At 41.8% G+C, this 19839-nt stretch overlaps 1 protein-coding gene across 2 annotated transcripts in view; it reads right to left on the bottom strand.

Annotated features, from left to right (window-relative positions):
• The window catches only part of ntrk3b (neurotrophic tyrosine kinase, receptor, type 3b), a 161211-nt gene extending 143778 nt beyond the window's left edge, over nucleotides 1–17433 (bottom strand). For both annotated transcript variants that reach the window (XM_086107540.1, XM_086107541.1), the window contains exon 1: nucleotides 16734–17433. In XM_086107540.1, coding sequence (XP_085963666.1) covers nucleotides 16734–17125 — 392 coding nt within the window. In that variant the 5' untranslated portion in view covers nucleotides 17126–17433. The remainder of the gene's footprint in view (nucleotides 1–16733) is intronic.
• Between the last annotated feature and the right edge of the window lie 2406 nt (nucleotides 17434–19839).

Raw genomic sequence — 19839 nt, 5'->3', positions numbered from 1 at the left:
GAACTGGGTGGATTTAAAATCAAAAGGAGTCCATCTTTTGAGTTGAAAACCAAATGTTTTGGGTCTACAGAACAAGAAAGGAAATACCCTCATTGTTCCGATACGTTTAGAGGGGAATGTACCAACAAATCCTGCTTATTTTTGAGCTTTCATCACACATCCAATTGGAGTTGTGTAGACTTTGGATAAAATACGTTTGACATTTGGAGAAGCACACTCTCGCATTGTTGTCGGGAATATTAATGCAATTCTGCTCTCCTCTTAGCATGAACGGCATAAAAAGGAGTTTGCCTCTCGGCATATCTAAAGCGGACTCGGTAATTGACGAGCTTTCACCGCTTTTGATTTGTTTGTTTTTTTAAGTCTATTTCTTGCTTTACTTGCAGCAAGACAACTTTAAATCCTTTTGACCAGAAAAAAAAAGATATTTTATGTTCAAATGTGGATTATAGAGAAGCCGCAGGTCGCCTTGAGTCAGCGGGGAAAGCTTTCAGTTTATGGCGCAAAGGTTATGTGTTTTTAAAGGCAGATGCTAACGTGCTAGGAAGGGTTGGTAAACAAGACCAGACTTGTCAAAGAGTTGATTTATGATGCTGTTCGCTGGAGCGGTTTCATATTGCGGTTTCCACAGAGGCTTGACTTTCTCTTTTCAGTCGTAAGCAGTTTGCTGGAAAAAATTCTGTTATTGTAAGAGTTAAAGCTGCAAAAAGTGATGAGTGAGCTCTCGCAGCCCACTCTCATGGCTATTCTTGAGATGCCCCTAAAGGACACCCAGAAAAGGCCAAAATAATCCAAAAAGGGGCGATTGAAACCAAATGATGTACGTAAGTTGACATATAGTGCACTTCATTTTAGTTTGTTTTTTTTTAAATTGGATTTCCCATCTGTCAAACAACAATATGAAATTTACGGGGGAAAGCGATGACAGAAGGACGATAAAATGAACATGATGGACTGACCGATTGACGATTACAGTTTAGTTTGGCTTGAAAAAAAATGGCGGGCGGGTGCTCAGGTCCCTGACTAATGACAACATTTTGTAAATTGCCCAACTCTGTCCGTCCCTATTAAATTAAATTTATGTTCCTACAACACAAGTATTAAAATAAATAAATAAACAAATAAAAACTACAAAAATTACCAACCTGGTATTGCTTTCATGTCAACAATATGTGCATTACGTCCAGGATTGTTTCAATTGATTTATTCTGTTGATGCCACTGATTAGTCAAATAATCACATGTAAATTTATTTTGCATTAAAATTGATTGTCATATTTTCCCCCCCATTACTGTTCATTAACTGATGACTTGTTTAGCCAAAATTTAGCTATAGCGAACAATACACTGGGAGAGGGAACGATAGTTGAAAAAAAACATTGAGTGAGTACAGCTAACTTTTTTCAGAAACTGATTTTACTTCAGTGACTGGTTTGGTCCGTCATTTATGAAATAGCGAGAAATGTGAGTTGTTATTTTCTAAAGTAACAGCAGAGGGTTGCAAATGTCTCATTTGGATAAAACTAAAGATAATCAGGCTGCTTTTATGAAGGATGACAGGTACCAGACTGTTTAGTGTTCAGAGCATTTTGACTCAAGTGAAACACTCGTTCCAAACGACGACTAGCTTTTAAAACGGTCGTCAGTTAATTTGATGACCGATTAATTGTTGATTAATCGATTTTGACAATTCCGATTCCAATATCTGGCTGGATCAACTCTGAAAATATACACCTTGTAATCATGAAAAATAAACTATCAACATCCAAGTTGGTGCATCAGAAACAAAAACTAGGCTGATAAATATTTCAGTACTCGGTGGAGGTAACGCAGCCAATGAAACGGCATCGCCTTTGTGGTGACACTTTAGCAAAAGAGGAGCACGGCCACTTTCCTTGTCTGTTCAAACAACCAAGACACGTTTGAGCTAATATGCGCTGTGACGCTTGGCTGGCGCAGACTCATGATCAATTCAGGACTCTGAAAAAAATAAAATAAAAAAATACAGTTTTTGAATTCACAGTCCGCACTGCGAAGGGGAGCGCGAGGGAGGATGAGGCGTCCGCAATTATCTTCCCATCCGCCGTGCCGTCCTTTCATCCCCTGCTCGGGATGGAGGGCGGCCAGCCGATCCCGTTTGGCCCCCGCGTCCCGCTAATAAGTCTTGTTAGCGCTGCACGTCAAGTGTTACAAATGGCCTCAGATGGTGGAAGTGCCCGACGGTGTGAAAGAAGACCACCTTGGATCCACCTTTGAGGCTGTTCGAAGTGCTCACTGCATGCACTCGTCTTTCCCAATGTCAACAAATAATGAATTGCATGGCAAAAGCCAGCTTTTAGATAACAACCGGCCGTCTTTCAGGATGTAAATTCGGGCATTTTTCTGCCTACGTGACATGTAAATGAATTCTTTCCTTCTAGATAGGGACACTAAAGCATGACAAACTGCATTTCAAACAAAGAATTGAATGGATTTTTTTTTCGCACACAGAAATAATTGTTGGTGGAACTGAATCAACTCTGAAAATATACACCTTGTAATCATGAAAAATAAACTATATTCATCAAGTGGTTGCACAAAATCAAACCACATGGATCAAGATACATTTTTAAGTAGATGTATAATAAATTAAAAGAAATCTGGCTATAGATCATTTGATTACATTTTAAAAAAGGGAGTAAAGAAACAAAATTGAGTAAATACAGCTCATGTTTTTTTTTGTAGATTATTTTTCTGATTTTTTTTTGAATAATGTCCTGGTAATTTTTCCTTTCACACAGATTTTTTTCCCCCAATTCATATTTCGGGGTATATATTTTTGTAGTAGTAGCATTTCCCCTAATTTTATTTTAACATTTTACAGATTTCATTAGTTTATTTTCTCATGATTTTTTGGAAGCAGTTTTTTTTTCCTTTACCCAGGTATTATTATTTTAGATTTCCCCAACCCTTTTTTTTTTTTTTTTAGATTTTCTCCAGATTCTTTTCCTTGACAGGCTCATCATTTTTAATTTTTCTTCCCCCAGGTTGACTTTTTCTGTTTTGTTGTTCGCGGCACATTGGCCTCACAGTGCAGAGGTACAGGGTTTGATTCCGGCTATGGCCTTCCTGGGTGGAGTTTGCGTGTTCTCCCCGTGCTTGCGTGGGTTTTCTTCGGGTGCTCCCGGTCCTCCCACATTCCCCCCAAAAAATATGGCAGGTTAATGGAACACTAAATTGTCTGTAGGTGCGATTGTGTGCATGAATGGTTGTTGCCGCTATGTGTGCCCTGCGATTGGCTGGCAAGCAGTTTGGGGTGTCCCTCGCCTACTGCCCCCGAATGCCCGCGACCCTTGTGAGGATAAGTGGATTACAAAATGGATGGATGGATTATTTGTTGTTCAGGTTGTATCATGTTCTTTTTTTCTAGCAGTAAGAAATCCACTTGCTCTTCCACCCTCACAACTTGTAAATGACCTTTGGTAGTTCTCGTTGAAGTTACAGACGCTCGCTCTGCTACAGAGACCTTTTAAACACGGCTCTCCCTGACAAAGTTGAATCTTAATTACAGCACATCTCCTTCTCATTCTTTTCAAATGTTCAACATGTCAAGACGGTGACCTCAAATCATTTCTCTGATCTCGGCTCGGCCCCACTACGCACTTTTAATATTAATGTTTTCACTGCGGCTGAGCGTGTGCTGCCCTACAAAGGAGGTTGCTTTGTTTTTGGCTTTGCAGGTTATTACAGTCATGCCACGTGCAAATCAGCCATGTGAATCACTACACTATCAAATGCACGTCAATGTGGGCTTACATCCATTTCAGAAGAGTCCACTCAGACCGCTCCAGTTTCCCCAATTCAACTGTCTGCGAATGTGAATCACTCCTCGATCAATATGTCCACCAAGAGTGAATTCACAATAAATTGAGCGGTCTCCACAACCCACAGAATCGTTTAAACGTCAAATCACTCTGAGCACTCCAATTTACCATGCCAGCGATGCAAAAAAAATCGAAAGTGTTTAAAAGCATCAACTGTAATCTGGATATCCAATTTCCCTATCCCTTGAAGCTGAAAATGTGAACCACTACACTGTTAATATGATCCCTGACGGTAGGTTCCCAAACATTTCCGTGGCCGCTGCAGCAGACCAAAGTGTTCAAATGTTTGCACTTCAGTCTGGAAGGTTTTTGTCACGCCGCTCATGTGAAAGTCAGCGCTGTGAATCGCTACACTCTCAATATTAGGTTTGCAAACACATTCTGGAATCTCAGACTTTAAAATGTCATATACCGCAAAATCAGCGATGAGAACCACAATGCTCCTAAAGCCCCCCACCCCCTGCCCCTCCAACCATCAGTTCAGAATATATTATGTGGTCTCAGTTCCTGACATAAGTACTTAAATGTCAAAATATCACACTGAATTTTTCAAAGTCGGTTTTGTGAATCACTACACTATCAAAAGTAATTACAATAATTTGAGGGGTCTCGTGACAAGATGCTTTTAAATGTCAAAACTCAACCCTGAACACTTCCATTTCAGTCAGCGGAACGAATCCCTTCACAGCCCCAACATTAGGTTGCCAATGGTTTTTTTTTTTTACTGCGTCTACTGTGAGAAGTTGGAGCTCTCTGACGTCGGTGGCGAGAGAGTGACTCATCCCACTTGACAGCGCACTATTGATGTTTGCTCAACACAAAATTCCCCCACTGGAATAATAATCAATCGGAGGAGGAGGAGGATGACGATGATGATGAGGTGGTTTGTCTGGCGGGATGCGGAGGCGGCGACGAAGGACTCCGCCAGGGTCAGACATCCTCACCTGGGATGAGCTAATCATGGTGTCTGTGTGTGCATGTGTGTTGAAATTTATGCGCCCATTAGTTTCCAATGTCTGTCGTGCATACTCAAAGGGTGTAAGAAATTCTGGATTACCGCTAAAATTCCTCTGAAACTGCTGTTGCTTGTGTGACAAGGCATGAAAGCTGCAGTAAAGTTCATGTGATCAGACCCGATATTAACACACCACTCTCGAGTTCTGTGACTGTCTAAGAGTACGCGTGTGTGTGTGTGTGTGGCCTCCTGACACACTCACACATTTCACACGTCATTTAAAAAAAAAGTTTTATATTTACATTGTCAGATTGTCTGCGTTGAGTTCATAGATTAAATATCATTTTGCATGTTTTTTTTCCAGATCTTGTTTTTTTTTCCCTGTCATATCAGATTCTTTAAAAATATGTCTGTGTTTTGTTGATTTTCTTGGGATTTTAAAAAAAGGGGTTTCTACTTTTCAAAGTTATTTTTTTTAAGTTTTAACTCTATATTTGTCATTAAATATTTCACTTTCCTGACCTTTTCCAGATTAAAAAAAAAGATTTCATTTTGCGTGAATATTGATTTTTCTTCCACATTATTACAAATTTTGCCCGACACAATATGATGCTATTTACAACATGAATTTCATACAAATATTATTGTACGGGCTTCAGGTACACAATACTTAGTTATAAATAATAGTAAAGTGTACTAACTGTTTTTTATGAGCATCAAAATCCTTCTCAGCTAGAACAGAGACTGAAACTTGTCAAATTGATGGTAGAGCAGCATTTTAATTTGCCAGAATACCTTCCAAGTCTTTCAAATGACATTTTTTGGGGAGCACACGAGTGAAATACACGGTCTCGTTCTCACTCAGAATGAGTTTCTCTGAATTGCACTGAATTCAATTCCACTTCCTGTGATTCAAATTCAAATTCAACATCGTGTGGCGTGGAGTTAATTCAAATTCAAATTCATCCATTGACTTGAATTCTGAAATTCAGAATTTTGCACAGCCCTGGTCGAAGTGACAGAAGCTGAAAATGAAGGTACAATTTCCCCCCCCCTCCCTCCTCCCCTACCGGAGAACTCATCCCTCTATTAAAGTTCATGCAGCGGCAACAATGCCTTGTAAGCCGCTGCCGCAAACACAGAAGCTCAAGTAAACGTCAACAGTAAGCTCCTCAATGTCCTTGGCGAGGTCTTTTCTGATCCTGCCTGAAACAGCAACAGCCTTCAGTCTTCTGAATGGTGTCTTTTGATGGAGGGAATGGGCGGGATCGCCGCGGTGAGGGGGGCAGGGAGAAGGTGCCTCATTAGTATGCTTCCCTTAGGCGCTGGGGCAGCACGCAGATGCACCGGCGGTGGAGGCGGTGTTGTTGGGGTTTGGGGAGTGGTAGAAGCTGGGTTGCTCACACGGGCTGGGGTTCTGGCGTCGGCTTATACACGCCCAGCATCTCAATGAAGGCATTCGCCCCTCCTAATTTTCAGATGGCGAGCCGTGACCTACTTTTCCAGCAAGACAGGTTCATGCAAACTTGATGAGGTTCTCAAAGCGCCCGAGGTGAGCGGAGCAATATGGCGGTTGAATAATAGGAGGGCGGGGATGCGGCACGTATAGAGCGAGGGAGGGCAAAGTATGGCACGTGAAAGGCGACCCGTTCTGGTCCTTCATTCAGTCTACCAAGCATTTATCATTTGCAATATCGGGCATGACTTCCTGCGCTCTCCTCCTGGTGGCTAGTTTTGGAGCGCTTCAATCGAGCAGTGATTGAATCAGTTCTGCGTTCCCTGGTTGTAGTCTGATTTGGTGCTGCTACAAAAAAATGACAAAATCTGACTGCAATGAACATTTCAAACTGCCAAGAAGATCATCAGCTCCTCCTTACCCACTCTGAACAACTTCCAAGAACAAAACAAGGGCAGGCAGAATCCTCTTTGACCCTCTACATCCTGGTCACCACCTCTTCCAGCTAGTTCCTTCAGGTATGCGCTATGAAACTTTGCACACCACTGGAAATGCTCAAGGACATCATCACAGCTGTCATTGTTGGGTACTACCGCACTTATGGTATCCTTACATTGTTTCACGATTCTCTGTACGTATGTGTTGCATCCAAAAAGTCAATTTTCTTTTAGTTGCTTGATGCTGTAATACTAGTAAGGCTCAAACAACTGGAGACAAATTCCTCGTGTGATCTTACATACTTTGGCCAATTAAGATGATTCTGGTTCTGACCTTGCAAACTCCTTGAGCTGTTCCCTCACTTGCACTCCGCTGCTGTTTAGAATTTAGACAGCGACTCCTACCACACTTCAATTACACCGCCGTGTTCACTACTCCTGTCCTGCTTTCATCCTCTTTTGTCCCTTTCCTGTACCGTCTTGTCCTGTCCTACATCATTCTGTCCTTTCTTTGCAGGGTACAACACTACAGTCCTGAAAAGAACTAGACTCCAGTGTGACATTGTACTTTGTACTCTATATAATGCTTCTAACTCTCAATCTTTACTTACAGTCGGTGTTTTGCCTTTATTTTTCTCTCCCCTCTTAAATCTTGTTCCCTCCGAATGCAAATTTCACTAAGTACCCATCGACCATAGTTAGAGAGGGGGGGAAAAAAAAGAACACCCCCACATAGATAAACTTTTCTGACATAAAAGGGATACAGATTCTCCATCCTGCATGAACTAGCAGCTGAATGGGAGAGAAAAGTTTGACGCACCCATGCAAGAGTTGAGTCGCATTCCCAATATTCGGGACCCAAAACGCAGTTTTGAGGGGTGCATGAAGTCAACTCCATTAGTGAGCGGCTTCATCTTAGGTCCATGATTATTTGATGAAGCCCAATGTGAAATTAATCCAAGATGGCAGCCGTCAAAAATCCTGCATTAAAGACTCCAGCACAAATTTTCTGAGCTATTTTAGTAGTCCAGACAGCGAGGTTGAGGCTTTGTTTCATCTGGTGTCCTGCTACTTCTCATCACAATCACTGCAACTTCCTCCCAAGACCTCAGAAGGCCCCAAAGTAGAAGACGTTTTTTTAATTATTTTTTTAAATAGAAAAGGGCCGAAAAGATGCGCTCACGCTCCATTCTGGTCAGTACATACTGTATTCTTCTCCTATGCCTCGACTTGTGTTTCTTTCTTTTCCATCTGATGACACGGCATTTCGATGGCACAGTCATGCAATCATAGTCTGAGCTACAAGTTATTTATTCCAAGCGGCAGCTTCGGTGGCTCAATTCCAAAAACTTTTTTCCAGCAGTCCACATACCCGTCATTTGACCAGTGGTCTTTTGCCTGGACGTGTCCATTTTTTTTTTTTTTTTTGGAGCTAAACAAAGCATCTAGAATTTCATGAGATAGATTGCTCAATTCCAGTGCCCCAGTCACAAGTCAGTCAACAGGACAATGAATATACACTAGTGACCAGGAGTTTTGCTTTTCTGTGGATACGTCGAATTTTAGGGGATCCATCCATCCTTCCATCCATCCATCCATTTTCTGAACCGCTTTATCCTCACAAGGGTTGTGGGGCGTGCTAAAGCCTATCAAAGCTGTCTGCGGGGGACACCCTGAACCAGTTGCCAGCCAATCACAGGGCACACAGAGACGAACAACCATCCGCGCTCACAATCTGGAGTGTTCAATCAGCCTGCCATGCATGTTTTTGGAATGTGGGAGGAAACCGGAATACCCGGAGAAAACCCACACAGGCATGGGAAGAACATGCAAACTTCACACAGGAAGGCCGAAGCAGGGGTCAAATCCACAACCTCTGCACTGTGAGGTCGACGCGCTAACCACTGGGTCACCGGGCCACCTGGTCCAAACATCAAATTGAAAATTTCATAGGCTAGATTACTTAATTCCAGGCTTTGAAGAGTGATTGGGTCAGTAAACTTGTCAATCATGATTGACATCAGCATCACCGTTTTACATGCTAACAGTAGTTAGTACCGCTTGGCCATAGTTAGGGGTGGGAGGGGAGTCATTGTGCTCCGTACTGCTTACTGATCGTTTTTGTATTGATCCCATTGCAAGATGAAGTGTCCAAGATAAAAATTGATGATAACCAGGTACAAAAATGTCAAATCTCAACCAAATCTTAACTGATCATCACAGTTTCAGAGATTGTTCAAATGGTCAACACAAATGAACTGCTGATACGAGTTAGAGCAACCAGTACGCTGCATAAATGCGACAAACGTTGAGTGTGATAATGATCTTATCTGAGTACAGGCATCACCAGGCTACAGCCAGACCAAGGAGGGGGGAGCTTATAGACCACAGGTGTCAAACTCAAGGCCCGGGGGTCAGATCTGGCCTGCCACATCATTTTCTGTGGCATGCAAAAGCAAATCAAAGATGTCAACTTTCATGATGCTGATTAAAATCTCTACCAAAGTTTCAAATTCTCATATGTAATAAATAAGAGTGAGACTGTAATCATATTCTTGTTACCAAACCCCTCATTACAGTAACATCAACAATCTGTGAATAAACTGTTATTCTTGACTTCTTTATATGGTTTCAGCCAAAACGGCCCTCCAAAGGAAACGATAATTAAAATCTGGCCCGAGACAAAAATGAGTTTGACACCCCTGCTACAGACCATTACGGGAGTCCATAATCAACTCAGGCCCTCAAAATGCATGATGATATTAAACGGCACTTAAATCTCGAGTCGCACGCTTTCCGACGAGCTCATTAAGCGTATTGTTATCCTCGACAAATCTCTCATTCTTTAGACTTCCTCTGGCACAAACTTTTGTCTTTATTAACAAATTTGGAAAGTGGCCCAAGAGCGCTGAATTAAGATGTGAGTAGATTGTGTCTGGTCCCAATCCAAGATTGAATAATTCGAGTGAAGTAAGCAGATGCTGCTTTTGTCATTTACTCATGAGAAAGCATATTATTATTTATTTATTTAATGATTTATCTATGATTTGGTGGCCAAGACATAAACCCAGTATGTTCTGTAGGTTGTCATCACCTTTGTCATCATGAATTCTTTCCTTGTGCGTCTCCGTAAAGTGCGGTTGGTTAGGGTTTGCAGTGGGTGAATACTCTTGGGAATTTTTCAGATTCAAGATTTTTTTTTCTTTTCTTGCCATTTTCCACATTTTATCCCATGTTTTCAGATCCCTTCATTTTTCAAATTGTTTGCCTTTTTCTGATCATTCAGCTTTTTGGGAAGTTGATGGTTAAGTGACAGGACATCTTCTCTGCCTTAGACAAAGTCACATTTTTGGGATCTACATTTCTAAGGTTTTATCAACTCGGTCAGCATGCATTCTTCCATTTTGCCATCAATGGGAGCCATTTTTTTTTCAAAGCATTGTGGTCCAAATTAAGCTAACAGGCGTCCTCAATGACATTAAGAGGCAATATTTAAGCTGTTAGACCTTTCAGACTTTATTTACCGTATATATTTTTGTCAAAAATTCTTTTGACTATTTTTTCACAAATTCTTCCCATTTTTATTTTAAATTGCTGTTTCAAATCTGCATTTTTTTGTCACCGTCCAGTGATTCGCATCACTCTACAGGTGTATATTTAGGTGACCGGTGGTTTTCTTTTGCGAGAGGAAATTCTTACCTCTTCGTTGTTTTTCAGAGCACATTTTCAGCTTTTGTTCATCCCATTTTCAGAAATTCTGATTTTAATGCAGATTTTTGTTGTTGTTGACATTTCAGATTTTTTTCCCCCCAGTTTTTGGGAGGTGTGGATACAGGCCGATTCGTCAGGGTGGTCTTTTTGGGATCAAAACAAAGTAATCGTTTTAAGTGGCTTGACCTTGGTCAAAATGTGACCTTGGTCGACATCGAAGTATTCTTTTGTTGTTCTGTGCCGTGTCATTCTCTTAAAGATGCCGTTTGACAGAACATATGGATTTACGACTCGGCAAGAATGTTTTTCCTCATATCTCTGTTATGCTTTCTTGTAACAAAAACAATTATTGATTGGAGTCTCGGATGAGAACAACACTCACAGGCACAAAGAGCAAACACCTTAAACAAAAGGTAGGACTAAAGGAAACAAAACAAAAAAATAAAAAAATCAAAGACATGTATCGGAGGAGTTGAAAACCCCAAAACCCAATGACAGAGTCCATATGAAGTACAGTTATGACTCACCGAGGCGGTAGCGAGACATGAAACACTGCTTAAACTTCGTTGTCGTCTGCAAATAGTCACTTGTGATCCCCTTGTTATCTTCAAAAGAATATAAAACAAACCTCTGCAGGACTATTTGGCTTCGCTCGTTTGCAAGTAGCACACGTGATGATGTAATGTTAATGATGTGTGTGACTACAGAAAAATCCCAGCGGCGTTATTATAGGATGCTGTGTGATATTACTGTAGTTTTTTTCTTTTTTTTTTTTATGGCTGTGTTTCCAACTGGGTATAAAGCAAATTGATGTGTTAAACAAGTGTAGAGCATCAGCGGAACGGCGTGACGACAAAATGGTGGCGGTGATGAGGGGGATGGATCCATAAATCGGTCTTCATCAAACACGATCATCGACGGGGAGTCTTGTTATTTTGACGAACGGGTCGTGAGACCTGGCTTTTCACGGTGAACGATCAACTGAAATGAACCAATTTAGATGCTATGCTACAACCATATTTGGTTGGCGTAGGCAAAAAAGCTTCACAATTTGTCATTGCCTATCTGTCTAGGGTAGTGGTTCTTAACCTCATTCGAGGATACTGAACTCAACCCGTTCATATGCCCATTCACAGAACCCTTCATTCGTGAATAATAGAATTTTTTTTTTTTTCTTTTACAAATTCAAGACATTTAAAACAAAAAAAAAACCCAAATTTATTAAAAACAGAAAAAAGTCAATACAATTAGTATAAGTATAAAGTATACATTTTTAAAAAATTGTGCACATCTGTCTACCTAAAAATAAATAAATAAATAAAATCGTATTTCAAACTGATCAAATCATCAGCCGAGGAGGAGGAAAACTATTCTGCAGCAGAAATGAGCAGGTATTACCTTAAAACGGCTGCTGCAATTCAAAATGGCTGACTTCCTGTCTTATGCTACGCGTTTTGAGACATTATCGTCATGCTGAATTTCATGTCACCAAGTAGAATGAGCATCATGGGAAAATTCGTTACAAATTCACACCATCTAACTGTAACGGAAAGTTCGGGCCACTGAGAAGAAGAAAAAAATGGGTCCCTCTCCCTTCACATACTACCAGAGACAAATTCCTTGTGTGTTTTTACGCACTCGTCCTATCAAAATGATTCTGATATCTTTCGCCTCATCTGGTGTATTTTTGGTTTTATACCTGTGGTGAAGATGTGAGCCACATTGTTAATACACTGAAAATAGCCCCCACCCCTTCCCCTGGATTGCCACCTGCTCCGACATCAGAAGTGGAGAGGTGTTAATTAGAAGGCACAAAGAAACAACACTTAGCCGCAACCTGTCTGACACATCAGCTTCTGACTGAAAATTGCGCTTCTTTATCTTCAAGTGTGACAGCCGGGCCCTATCTCCTCCACTTCAGAAACGGGCCCATGCCTCCCTGCTGCCAAGCGAAGAACAAACTATTATCTCGACTCACCACTTGTTCTTTTTAGGCGGCCTTTTGGCGACAACGCTGCCATCGTCGCAGAGAGGGCCGAGGACGTGTCGTACCGCGGGGCGCATACAGATGCCAGCCGTGCCGCTTTTCTTCTGGCCGGTTGCTCGGTTTTAAATAAGAGACGCACGTGAAGAAATGTGTCCTTGACTGAATCTATTTTGTTTTAATTATGAATTTGAAGACGACAGATATGCTAATCAAGCAAATTTTTCAGCGATGTTGTACAATTTGGACAAGCGGGACCCAAATAATTAGGCAAATTACTCCTAAAATTGCAAAACACCTCAAAGTGTATGTTTAGCTTTCCCTTTAGCTTTTTCCTCAACAATTAGTCCAAACCAAGAAGCAGATAGGAACTTACAGTCCGTCAAGTAGTCGACTCTCCGCCACACATTGCATGATTATACGTTATCGTGATTGCATTTTCTTATTTACAGCAGTTAACATCGGTTTGCTTGCGCAATCATAAAGAATGTTAAAAAAAAAAACAACAACAAGTGCATGTTATAGCTGCAGCTGATGCGAAGCGCGATATAAATAAAGTTGCGTTTATCAGCTTTGTTTTTGCTCAATTAGTAGTGTAAGCTGAGGGGTTCGTTGTTTCCGAATGGATGGCTCTACTTTACGAACGGCAAAAGGAGAGGTGGAATCCTTTGAATGCAGTTTTATTGAAATGGGGGAAAAAAGACGCCTGCACCGCAGCACGTTCGAGAACACAACTCCTTCTTCCGGCTACTAAAACACTTCCTGTTTCCTTCAGCCAATCAGACGCTCTCAACATAAACCTGTTTAAGAAATGATTAAATAGAATATAATTTAGGTAATTTTAACGTCAAAGACAATACTGTAATGTTCAAACATAAAATGATAATAATTTAACAAAAGCTTACAGTAGCATTGATAAAAATGACTTAAAGGGGGAAAAAAAATTAAGTACTGCAGCTTTAAGACTATTATTTTTTTTGGGGGGGGGGGGTGGAGCATACTCACAGTTGGGTCCTTTTACCATGGGAATCGTGTAGGTTTAATTTCCCCACCAGCCGCAATTTTGCACCAAACTGCTGGTTTCCTCTTTAGTATTCAGCCCTCTTTGGCAGCCTGAATGAATTAATCGCGTGGTATGCCGGTCACACAACCTTGAGTGACCACAAGAATCATCAAATTAAACTTTCTTCAACTCCAAATTCTTATTTATTGTGTGTTTTACATTCATAGGAGGCACTTTATGCTTAAAGTAAGCCATCAGAAACGATCAGCCACGTTTCAACGACGCCGGTGCGTTTGTTTGTCAGCCTTTTGCTGCAGGGGGAGCAGAAAAACAACAAGACGGCATGCCGGAGCGGAGCCATGAAAGGCGTCTGGCGGGTCAATCGGATTAGTAGCTCTAAACTTAAAAAAAAAAAAAAAAAGGCAGAAAAAATGCTAATGAGGCCACGACTTTTTCCCTTTAAACTTGTTGTTGTTGTTTTTAAGGGGAAACCAATCAAGCCGGCAGCCCATCCGAATCGGGGTGGACAAGAGGGGAGATAAATGATGCCAACAGGTTACAACATAAATAATTCATGTTGCGCTGCACGGGGGGGGGGGGGGGGGGGGGGTTACGGTAATCACCACCCAGGGTACTTTCATGTCCCCGCCATTCTCTTTTGCCTTTTAATGCAGTTCGGAAAGATTGAGAGGGCGGGAGGAAGGGGATGAGGGAGAGGATGCAGGTGCAGGGTACCCTCTAGTGGCGCACAGCAACGGAGTTATTGAATAAAAAGGTTAAATGGGAGCCCAAAAGTGATGAGAGGGGAGTCTGGCTTCCACACGCGACAACGCCACACGTCACGGCTTGATTTTGAACAAAAAAGGCGATATAAACCACTGCAAGAGTTGTCACAATGCTGATTAAGCTTTTCAGCTCCTCTAACGCCTTGCTTTAGGTTTCAATATTTAATATTTCGTGCCATGCTGGCGCACCAAATATGGCGGACTATAAATTACGCATTTTATCTAGGAATGGGCAGAGAGTCGCCCATTGTCTCCCACTTGTAAAAATTCGACACGGCTATCATGTGTTGAAAAGTTAGCATTGACCAGCAATCATGCGCTGGAATGTAGTCAAGGTGCGGCAGACGCGTGCCCGCCCTAAAGAAAAAAAAAAAAAAGGACATTGGGCAGCCGGCCATGATGTCCGGGAGCGGTACATAAATACACCGCTCGAGACAATTAACATATTTTCCCTAAATTCCCGATGCCCACTCCGCTCCTGGTTTCTGAAGCTGCGTACTGCCGCACACACGTCTTAATTCTCAAGAAAGAAAGGTTTGACTTGGGGCTGCAGGGATTATGTACATGAAAGCCTGTGTGGGTCTGATTTCATTGAAGCATAAAAAAATATGCATCCAGCACCAAATCATCAAGCATTAACCCACACAAAATGCATCCTGGTTGACTTTCGAAGGTGTGATTTATTTTTTTACTCCACTTTGAAGTCTTGTAACAGATGCTTTGATCAACAAAAAAGTTCCATCCGGCAGATTGGAACAGATTTTATGGTGTACAAAATGCATTTGGGGTGGGGGGGGGGGGCTGGTTAAAAAACCAAACTCTGATTTTTGCCAAATCCTGAGGCAAGGCTTTCATCTCGAATGCATCCAGAACATGTGCGGCCACTCAAAAATACGACACAGAAAATTAATTTTTCCGAAGTGTTGTGGGGAGTTTATATTACTTGGAGCAGGGGTCCTCAACCTTTTTTGCCCCACAGACCGGTTTATGTCAGACAATATTTTCAGGGACCGGCATTTAAGGTGTGGCGGAAATAATACAACAAAATAATATGGTATGAGCTGCATGAAAACTGTGGCGTTTTCGAAATATAATAACAATAAACACAAGGAGCGTATAATCTGGCCGCAACACTGATCGCGATGGTAATGTTTAATGCCTTCAAAATACGATACAATGCAAATTCAAAGTGCATGAAAATGACGAATCACCACAGCCCCCGAGCTTGATTTTCTGCAACCAGACGGTCCCATCTCGTGGCAATAAGAGACAATGACACCTCAAGTGTGTGTTTTATGTCCAGTCTACTTCGTAATTTTGTTTTGGTCGCCGTTGCTGCAGAAAACCCCGCCTCACACAGGTAGCATGTCGGAAATAGCAACAGTGCTATTGTGGCGATCTCAGAATATTCAGCCATAACTTTAATCCAGTTGGCTCGCACGTACTTTTAAGGCCGCCGTCATTTGCGATCTCCAGCAGTTTTTTTTACTAATTTTTAAGCCCTTTTTTTTTTTTTGCGTAATCGGTCACGTGACACAGAAGCGTGGTTTGATGCATGTCAAGCGTGACACAGACGGATGTAACGGAGAATCCGGTAATGTTTCAAAATAAAACATCTTTCGTGTTCCGAAATAAATAAAACGGAATTAAGGCAAGTTCTTTCTGTGCGGCCTGGTACCAAATGCCCTGCGGACCGGTAGCGGTCCGCGGACCGGCGTTTGGGGACCCCTGACTTGGAGGATTTTCAAGTATGGATTTGGTTGAAAAAAAAACCCAAACTCCATCCAGCACAGGAATACAAATGACAAAAGACACGCAAAATGCCTTTTTTTTCTCGACTACCATGAAAAATGCATTTTAAGGCTTGTGAGGTAAAGCTAAGACCTTCAACGCAAAAACACATCTGCATCCAGCACATTTTTTGCTAAGCTTCCAGGACCACACATCCCAGCAAATATTCATTATTACCTACGTAACAAGTATTGAGACACACAAAACGCAACCGACTTTTCAAGAAGGAAAACTCGACTGGTGAGAGATGGTTTCTTTCTTGAACGAAAAGAAACTGCATCCGGCACATTTGTGCCCAGCTTCCACACACGACATCACACTACAAGTGTTATTTTCTTTGCACCATTGTAACATATACACATCTGTCGCAAGTTAATAAATGGGGGGTGGAGGGGGGGAAAGAGGGGGGTCGTCTCCCTGAGGAATGTGGTGGAGAGTAGTGATACGTAACTGTTTGACCTCACTGCGCCATTTATTTCTGTTCCATTTGGCGCAATCTGTCGGAGCAGTTGGACGCGGACGCAACATCCTCCCTCCTCCTCCTCATGAAAAAGAGGATGAGGAGGATGCTGATGAAGAGGCCTGCGGGGGTGCAACTTTCAGGATGCACCCCCCCACCACCACAACCACTCAGCCCCCAACCACCTCGCACATACTCATGCAAAAAAACAAAACAAAAAAAAAAAGTGAGCTGGTGCAAGTCACACACACACACATGCGCGCGCACACACACACAGAGAGCCACTCACATGGATGTGATGTTTTTGAACAAGTCAGCTATATCCACAGCTCCGCTGCCGTTGGCTCCGGCTCCATCCTGCACCGCCAACAGCGGGAAGAAGCGGCCGCTGTCCGACTTATTGCAATAGATTTCGGTGGGCGAGCAGCTGCACGTCGGCGGGCAGTCCAGCATGGAGCTCAGGTGGTCCCGAAAGAGGAGGGTGAGGAGCAGGAGGATGGGGAAAAGCCGCCAGCCCCGGCAAATCCGCGGCGGGTCCAGGCATAGATCCATGTCTCCAAGGAAAGATGGAAAACACAATAAGAAGAAGAAGAGGAGGAAGAGGAGGTCCTGGTGTCCTTCCTTAAGAGAACAGAGGATGCTCTGTGCAGTGTGTCCTTGCCTCCTCACACATATATACATCAATATACATATATATTTATATATACATATATATATGTATATGTATATACATATATATATCTATATTTATATATATGCACACACACACACACACACACACTAATCCACAGCCTCACACACACACACACATACATACACACACACACACACACACACACCCACACACACAAAGAGAGGAGGGGAAATGCAAATAGAAAATTTCAAAAAAAACACGGTAGTCAAGTGGAAGAAATCTCCAGGCAAACGTGCATGGTGGCTCCCCTCCCCGGACTCTCCGATGCTGCTCTCTCCTCAGCGTGATGCTGGAGCAGGACTGAATGGATGGAGGGATGAGAGGGAGAGAGAGGGGGAGCGAGAGAGACAGAGTGAGAGAGTCAGAGAGAGATAGAGAGAGAGAGAAAGAGAAGGGAGCAAGGCATCGAATGAGAAGTTGGGGGCGTCAGAGTCCCTCCCACTGGCTTCTTTCTATTGACACCTGCAGAAGCTGCATGCAGTCAAGTGTGATTACAGTGTGCGCGTGCAGACACACACACACACACACACACACACACACACACACACACACACACACACACACTATACAGGGTGCACCAAAATAGGACATAAAGGGAGTGATTCAATAATTACAACTGTATTTTCTACATAATGATATCATTAGAGAAGCAGTCGTAAAGGGGGAAAAAATGCAACATAATTTGATAGCGACAGAGTTGACAAGAAAGCTAATGTTAAAACAACGTTGACCACAAAATCATTGATGATACATTTTTTACAGTTATTGGGGCAGGCTACGCTACTGCTAAAACAATGCTAACAAAAGGGCAAGACTCCAAGAAAGAGATATGCATTAAACAACATCTTTCATAATAATTTGTACAATTGAGAAACTGAGTCATTGGTAATCCTACTATTTAAAACGGTGCTAACAGCATGAAATGTTGCTTCAACTGTGGCAACAATATTCAAACGGATTTGTACAGTCAACCAAGACATTTCAGTCATTAGTGGACTCTGTATGTTGATGCTAAAAACAAAGGAATTGACCTTCAACTGTGAGAAGGCTCTAAGAGACAGGTTCGTGTTGTAACATTCTTCATATATAGGATTTGTACAATAGAAGACATTCTGACCGCTAGTGGACTTGGTATGCTAATGCTAAGAACAATGCTAACAAGAAAGTAATGCATTTCCTTTATCATTTGCCTGAAACGGTGGTGAAGACTCATAAAGCAACATGGTTCGTGGTATTATTTGTCTGCGGACATGAGGACATGGATAATGAATGCTAATGCTACAAACGACGCTAGCAACAAAGTGACAAATTTCTTTCACAACGGGTCTCAGGATGTGTTGTGTGAATGTAGCAATAGCCCTGAGAATAAGATTTCTACAGTATCAGAGGCTTTACCTATTGGTTATACTAGTGGAAAAGAAGTGAACAAATTTCACATTTTGAACAAATAAATTTGGCTTTAAGAACCATAATATGATTTGTAGGGTCCAAGTTGATTTTTCAGACATTGGTAGACTCAAAAAGGATTATGCTCAACACAATGTGATGCCTTTCAAACAGAGAAGACTCAATATCTTTTGACCACTACAGTATAGAAGTTGTTTATCTTGATGATTTCTGAATGGGAAGGCTAATGCTAAAAACAATGCTAACAACAACAATTTTCATCACACTGTGGAGAAGACCCACAAATATAATTTCCAGGCACGAGTGGAATTGGAATGCTGATGTTAAAACAATACTAACAACAATTAATAACACCATTGTGTAAAGTTAGAGTTTCCGCTGTAATTAAAAATGAAGCTGAGTAGTTGGACGCATGTGGTTAACATTTGTGTCTTTAAGTAAGAATTTGAGGATTACGATGCAAGATTGAGAAGGAAGCGTGACGTGAGCCAGATTATGATCAAAGACTGGCATCAGATTAAACGCCATTACAGTGTGCCGCCATTGTCTATGGACTGTAACGCGATTTAAGCACGGCGCCGTCATTTATTTCCAGCCTTCCACTCGGCAGCTAATAAAAGTCGCGCGGATAAAAAGGTGAAAAAATATGACAGAAGTGGAAGAGAGAGGGAGGGAATGAGAGAGACAAAAAGAGACAGAGTGAGAGAAAGGACGAGCCAAGTATCCACTCTGCATGTTTGACTTTATTGTTGACTTTATTATTTTATGCTTTCCATTACGCTCCGCTTTCACGCATCAGGCAGGAGCAAACAACCCGTGAATGGTTAACTTTCCCCCCCACGTCAAGGTCGCATGTGGCATACAGTACCGTGGTATTTAGAAATAAGACTTTCAAAGCATAAAATGTCTCCTAAAAAGGAAATGAACTGCCATTTTTTCCCCCCCAGAGATCCTGCAAATTTGACGCAGAGAGCTATTGTGTATAGAGGACAAATCAGAACACAGTATCAGAATTTCATAAAACGATATCACAAAATTGAAGCACCTGAGAAGTAAATCAAGATTTACACTCATGTCTGCCTTTTACACAGAACACAGTGAAGCATGAAAATACAACCGTGCACTTTCAAAACTGAGATCCTGTAAAACTGACGTAAATTCAACTTTGACTCATCTATGCTACTTTATGGCTGCATCCTCATTTCTTGCCTTGTCCACTTGACACAGCAGACGTTGCCTCTCATGGTTATCAGGAATTCTCCACAAATAGTAATTAGGTTTTTTTTAAGGTTTA

This window comes from Hippocampus guttulatus, chromosome 3 (assembly GCF_054856545.1).
Source record: "Hippocampus guttulatus isolate MCC_2025c chromosome 3, RoL_Hgut_1.0, whole genome shotgun sequence".
Classification (NCBI taxonomy): Eukaryota; Metazoa; Chordata; class Actinopteri; order Syngnathiformes; family Syngnathidae; genus Hippocampus; species Hippocampus guttulatus.
The sequence above is the reverse complement of the archived record's forward strand: the minus strand, read 5'-3'. Positions and strand labels throughout refer to the sequence as shown.